The sequence below is a fragment of the Haemaphysalis longicornis genome, unplaced genomic scaffold (assembly GCF_048455015.1).
Source record: "Haemaphysalis longicornis isolate Haplotype H1 unplaced genomic scaffold, Haemaphysalis longicornis Haplotype H1 scaffold_9, whole genome shotgun sequence".
In the NCBI taxonomy this organism is placed as follows: Eukaryota; Metazoa; Arthropoda; class Arachnida; order Ixodida; family Ixodidae; genus Haemaphysalis; species Haemaphysalis longicornis.
In genome coordinates this window covers 48,858,845-48,865,778 of record NW_027526460.1, presented here as the reverse complement: position 1 = coordinate 48,865,778, position 6,934 = coordinate 48,858,845, and the positions used below count along the sequence as shown (strand labels likewise).

At 47.5% G+C, this 6,934-nt stretch overlaps 1 protein-coding gene across 4 annotated transcripts in view; it reads right to left on the bottom strand.

Moving 5' to 3' along the window:
* Positions 1-3,598: 3,598 nt before the first annotated feature.
* Positions 3,599-6,934, bottom strand: part of LOC144152773 (tetraspanin-33-like) — a 149,145-nt gene continuing 145,809 nt past the window's right edge. For 3 of the 4 annotated variants that reach the window (XM_077684212.1, XM_077684214.1, XM_077684213.1), the window contains 2 exons: positions 6,495-6,651; positions 3,599-3,957 (listed from right to left, as the gene is read on the bottom strand). In XM_077684212.1, coding sequence (XP_077540338.1) covers positions 3,615-3,957; positions 6,495-6,651 — 500 coding nt within the window. In that variant the 3' untranslated portion in view covers positions 3,599-3,614. The remainder of the gene's footprint in view (positions 3,958-6,494; positions 6,652-6,934) is intronic. The other variant, XM_077684215.1, reaches the window with a different exon arrangement.

The following is a 6,934-nucleotide window of genomic DNA, read 5'->3' as shown; positions in this document are numbered from 1 at the left end:
CTCTCTCTCTCTCTCTCTCTCTCTCTGCTTGTATTCAGTGCCGAAGAATAGAATGACAATTTCTTGATCAAACGAGCATTCTGCCACCCTTATTGTGCCATCTATCAACGTAAAGCTTCATTAATACAGGCTTGTGGATGAGCTACACAACCGTCTCCGAAAAGAGTTTAGAACGAAGGAATAGTTTGGGAAGACGTTTGAGCACGGCTGACTCACATACTTGGATCTACGATCTAAATTAGGGCTCGGGGAATGCGGAACACGTACACGAACGACGAAATCCGAAAGCAGTCGGTACTTGTATACACGAGCAATCTCGGAACGTTAAGCCGTTATAAACCAAGCCGTGTTTTATTATGCGCTGTATTTTGCACGCTGCAATGTTAACTTTGACCGTCGCTACTGACTGTGCTAAAACACGCAGGACCGAAACAGAAGAATAAATTAATGCGCACATAACATGGAAGAAAAAAAAAGATTCCCGCTCAAATGGCTGCAGATAGCGAAACCCATAAAATACCCATGACAATGCTATTGACAAATGAATGACACGTGCACTTGAATCGCAATTTGACGACAGCACTTTATTTACGAGCATATTGGTTGGGGCGCTGTCCAAACACGTGAGATACCGAACGAGTTAAACCAAGAAAACACCGTTGCGCTTAATTTGCGATTTAGCATACTTCTGAGTTAATTTTCCGCGACGAAAATTGAAACGACTACAGCTTTATTGTAGCCGACACAGACGGGACTACGTGCCACGTTGGCTTTGCGGAAACTGATGATAGCGCTGGAGTGACCGAGTCACCGAGGAACGGCTGTTTCATGTTATTTGTGAGAATTCTGGGGCGAGTAATTGCCCATGATACCGGCTGAGATAAAAATTGCACACGGTTCTGTAGTCGTCCGAGCGCTCGAACGGCAGACGATTGGTTGCGGGACAGTTGCGATAAAGCACGAGTTACAGCCGTTCTTTGTACCCATCGTCCCCCCTCGTAGGGACCCGTGTATTGACAGCAGGCGAATATTCGAAACGTGTGCAACTCCACCGTGAAAAACCTAGTTACGACAAGTAAATGAAACTCGGCGCAATGATAGAACCGTGTTTGTGGATGGTTTTGTTTTCTTGTCAGCGCCAGGCCTTGAAATGTTATCTTATCCCGTGCTGGAAGCGCGATGCAGCCACTTGTTACTGGGGTGAAGCCGCGGACAGGTGTCGTGTTTGATAGGAAACAGTGCCACTTGCTTGATCGACAATGTCCTAGATCTGACTGGACGATTTTGGAAGGGACTGAATTCCCAGATAAACGCACTCAAATGAAACGCTGCATGCTGCATTCATTTCGCAGACGGTCGGCTATGCACGTCTCATTGTTGACTCTCTTCAACGTCAGTGCTGTTCTTGCATTTTATACCGGAGCTCAATTTTGTTAAAGTTTCATCATCATCATCATCATCATCATCATCATCATCATCACCATCAGCCTAGTTACGGCCACTGCAGGGCAGAGGTCTCTTCCATTAATCTCCAATTATCCCGGTCCTGTGGTGACTGCGACCAATTTATCCCCGCAATCTTCTTGATCTCATCTGCCCATCTAACTTTCTGCCGTCCCATGCCACGCTTGCCTTCTCTATAGGGATCCACTCTGTTACCTTTAATTACCAACGGTTATCTTGCCTTCGCATTACATGCCCTGCCCACGTCCGTTTCTTCTTCTTAATTTCTACTAATACGTCCTTAACACGCGTTTATTCCCTGACCCACTCCGCTCTCTCCTTGTCCCTGAATGTTACACCTATCATTTTCCGTTCCATTGCTCGCTGAGTCGTCCTCAATTTAAGTTGAACCCTCTTAGTGAGCTCCCATCTTTCTGCCCCGTAGGTGAATAATATATTACATGAACTTTGCGTCGTTCATTACTACGGGAAAATACCTACACTAGGTTGAAAGCTAGCTTTAGCAATGAAGTTGGCTTTGCCGTAACGTGTATTTTGTCTAGGACTACAACGACACAAAAAATTCCAACCAACGAATTACTGACAGCTTCTTTGTAAACAAATAAAAATAATAATGGCTATGAAACACTGGATCATAAAAAAATAAGGTGTCACAAAACTAGAGCCGGCATAGCAGTTATAAACACATATTTCTCAGCAGCGCATGCGCAGACATGGCCACCCGATAAAGGCGACTTTTCTTCTATCCAGTGGCCGTGGCTGAGAAAACAGAGCCCAGTAAGTCAATACAGCAAAGAAAAACGGATGTCCGGGAAACGCGGTTCCGTGAGCGTAAATTACTATACGGCGAGACTAGGCGTACTTACTACATGCTATTTTTAGGCAGTATGAAATATCTTATCATGACCTATGTCTAGACACTGGCTCCGATATTTAACAAGGTTGGGAGGTTACCGCCAGCACGATGTCCCGCGAGCAGAGCTTCGGGCCGCGCTCCAGCGTCTCGGGCTGCCTAGCGACACCCTGATGGACGTAATTTTCCCGACGGGCCCCACCTCCATCCGGCGGGAAGCATTCCGACTCCTCCTGGTCTTCCTCGAGGAGACGAACCTCGTACAACGGCTGTAGCCCAATGCCTGCCGGCCAGCCTTACACACTCCTTATCACTTTATTTCTCTCTCTCCCTCTTTCTCTGTCCCCATTTGCTCTCACGTATCCCCTTTCATTCCCCTTCTTCCCTTCCCCCGTACTGGGTTGTATGCTGGTGAACTCCAAATGAGTTTAAAATATCTCCAGCCCACTTTTTTTCGAAAAAACTTCAAAGCGCACAAATAGACGGGGACAAAGAGGAAGGACACACACACGCGCTTGTGTGTGTCCCTCGAAACGTGCGTGTCCCTCCTCGCGTGTGTGTGTGTCCATCCTCTTTGTCCCCGTCTATTTGTGCGCTTTGAAGTTTTTTCGATATCATGCACCAACTAGCCCAACTTGCGGTATTGCTTCAGTCCACTTTTTTTTCCCACTTCCTGCATCAATAAATCACTCGCTCACTATCTAACTTTGCGACTGAAAGCGGCGCTAACTATTGTTGTAAGAGTGGGATGCACTCAAGGCTGGAGTGTTCCTAACGTGCTTAGGCAAGCAGGACCAACAGTTCCGGAGTCAAAACAGGGTGGAAAGGCGCGTGGAATAAAGGGCGTTTCCTTAATAAGGAACTCCTGATAGGAGTGCGAAAGGGAATGCGTTTCTACCCTGCTCTGGCATATACTGGAATGAGGAGATCCAAGGTTGCCACGATTGCGGAGGGCGTTTAGATCTTCCATCCTGCGTATTTGCTGGCTAGCAGTGCGGCGCAAAGCACCAATACCGGAATGTTCCGGTGACAGCGTGGGGTATTTTTTTTTTTTTTTCAGAAGAGTACCTGCTTGCCAGAATACCAACTTGCCATGTGCCGAAGCACCAGCATGCCCGGAGCTTGTAACGGCTCCCTGCAGCTCGCAACGGTCAACATATCCTCGAAGAAATTCGCGACAAAGCATAGTAGCTAAACGTGTATCCAAGGCACGGTCAAGCGCATGAAGCGCAACAACAGTTTGTAGAATCGAATAAAATGTATCAACATAACAGACAGAAAACCAGGATGGTTACAATCAGCGCCTGCGTAGAGCGTTTTCGACGCTCTTGTAAATGTCAAGAATGACGTTGATCTCGTCGATGACCGTGTTGGTGATCATGTCAAGGAAGCCCAGCACGATGACGATCGCGAGACTGCCGCCGCCTATGACCAGCGCGTTCTCCTTGATGAAACGGTTCGCAGCGTCGGCGCAGCTCTCGACGTTCACGAGGTACCATGCCTCGTGGTCGCTCATGTTGAGCACGTTGCGGCCGCAGTAGAAGTTCTCCAGCCCCTCTGAGGACTCGTTCGCCTTGCAGCAGGACGCGGGCACCGAACAGCGTTCGTAGCTCATGTTGATCTCGGAACAGTGGAAGTAGCTGCGTTCAGGGAGGTTTGGGGTCTCTCAGTGCCAAAGGATGGGAAGAGAACGTGTTGCTATTGTCTGCGCACTTGTGTGAGGAACGCATTAATGGAGTACTGACACAAAATTTCAAAGCTGAGATAACTACTTAAAAACCTCCCTTTGTATATAGAGATAACTCCCACGTAGACGTTTTAACCGTAACCACTCAGTATAACATATTTTAAATGAATTTTAATCATTGCAATCCGCACAAAGCTCAGAATGGACTCCATTTCGACATCGGCATCAGTATGACGCAATTCGCTCCTCACCCCAAACTGCCGACGACAGGGATTCCGTGACGTGCTAAAGCTCTGGTTGCTGCTGGTGCTCGCATGTTCGCCTTGTGCATCACGTGACAGTTTTAGGACTGACGTCATGCTGCCCGGGCGCGTGTGACCATGACCGGCCGTGGCGCAACGGGAACAGTTACGCTACGCGGGCACTCCTGCCATGGGCGGCCCCCGCGGTGTTTGTTTCATCGAAACCGTAACTGACATCAATAAACGAGGCTGTAAACCATTATTTACACTTCTATCGACCATCTAATGTGCCATTCTACGATTAGTGGGCTAATAGGCACCCATAACAAAAAAAAAAAAAAAAAACACCACGAAAATTTTGTGTCAGTGCCCCTTTAAATGGACCGTATAGACAAAACATAACATGCTTTAATTTGAAAGAACTAGCCCTTGGTTACTCACTCACCTCTATTCCAGCCGCCAAAGACTCTTTTAAGCAATGGAAAAACACAGGAAATGTCGAAAACCTTTCATATTTACCGCCACACGACGTCAGCAGGTACGCAATGGCGGCAGCAGTGACGCGATACAGTCGAACCTCGTTATAACGAAGTAGTATTGGGACAGCAAATTAGTTCGTTACATCCAATATTCGTTGTAACAGTAGAGCTAAAAATCGGCTCCAACAAATAAAAAAATCTGGATGGCGCAAAAATACTTGACACAAAAGTGCATTTTTATTCTTCGAATTCACTGTAAACAAGGTAACCCTTACCTTTCTGCTTGTTGCATTTCAAACTCAGTGAACCGGAACATGAGCACGTGAAACTACAACAGAACAGCTTGCGTTTTTATTTATTTGATGAAGGATGCGACCTTCGCCTGGTGGCTACTCACAGCACTGAGCAGGATGAAGTTTACCGCAGTGTCCACGAAAAAAAGGGCCTGTGTACTTCTGCAGTTTCGGACGGCGGGTTTTTTTCTTCAGGTATCTTCTCAGACTCCTGGTCAAATATGCCTTCGTTATATCTTCGTTATATCCGATATCACGCGCGGGCCTCACGGTTTCAGTTTCGTTGTAAAAAAATAAGTTCCAATGAAATAAAGCGTGACCAAACCAAAGTTTATATTTAATTCGCTATAGCCGATAATTCGCTATACCAGTGTTCGTTATAACGAGGTTCAACTGTAAAGGGAAACACAGAAAACATGGTTATCAGTGCGTTAACTGCAGGTTAACTGAAGGTTTGTTCATGTGATGCAGTCAAGCGGAACTAGATGTTCTGCTACAGTTAAACCTGGATGTAACGAACCTCTATATAACGAATTCCTGCATTTAACAAAGTTTTCTGATTCCCCATTGCCAGCACCATTGAAACCCATGTGTTTCAACCTCTATGTAACGAAGGCGTTGCGATGGTTAACCTTGATGGAACGAATTCGATACCCTGATGAGCCATATTTTTCGCACTTTTTCGAAAAAAAATCGGCTGCAGAAACGAACTAATTAAGCGAACTTTACCCGCACCGCAAACTACCGCGCGTTTCCGGTGTGAGTGCGACGTCCATTAGGTGCTAGGCCTGTTTGTCGGCACGCAGTCACGCGTCTTCACTGCTATCTGTGCATCCCGCTTGTCGGTGATGAGTTCTGCTTCCAGAAAATGAAAAGTTTGTCCTGAAGATGAGCTCGCAATTTTAAATTCCGTCTCCGCCGGGGAAAAAGAAGACCATCGCCGCCGGGCACAGTATCCCAGCTAGCACCCTGAACAATTTTGGGTGCTGCGGCAAACAGCGTCAATTTCGCGAAAAGGCTCCCATTCAGCATAAATTTGGACCTTCAAACGGGTTAAGGTACCAAAATGCCAAAAGGCAAAAGGGATACTTAAGTTAACGTTCGGACACGGGGGTAAGTGATCTTGCGTCTTTGGAGTGCCATGTAGTGACTAAGTTCGTGGGAAAGCAGCAAGCGCAACTCACACAGTTTTTCTCTGTGAAATAAATTCATGAAGGGTGAGTTTAGCATCAGTGATGTCAAGCATTTTGGTTTATTTTCTGCTCCATTCACGCGAGCCTTAACTCGAAAACTGCATGCAACGAAGACCTGCATGTAACGAAAAATTTTCGAATTTTTTGTCAACTTCTTTATATCCGGGTTTAACTTTGTAATCACCCGTGCATGCTTCTTGGCGGTGGCTTTAAACGGCGGCCACACATCACACAAAAGATTTCCCCGCTCCCCTCGCTACAGCGCATAGCAGTCAACACCCACTCGTTGTGGTTCCAGTCCCTGAAGCCCTCCCGCGTCATCCCGCAGCATTTCAGACCACGCTGCAGGGCGTCCACGACTTGCACCGAGTCCGCCGTGTCGCGGTAGTGGACGACAAGCTTCTCCGACAGTGTCTCCTGGAGCACTTTCTTGGCGCCACCTGGAGGGGATTGGTCCCACGTCAGTGCTCGGGAGATCAGTGAGTGGTTTTTGGAGGAGGGGGCGTTGAAAGTGGAAAAAGACGAGGAGATTCCTGGCCAATCCCCCACGTGGGTATGTGCCATGTCAGCGGCCAGGCTGCGCGCGCCCATCTCCACGTGCGCGGACATCGCCGGTGGGCACAGGTTCAGGGTCGCTTAAGAAGTGCATTCGCACTTAAAAAAATTACGCCCACCTCCCCTCGCGGGAACCCTGGTGTGATGCGACGCTGAGGGGGGTTCAAG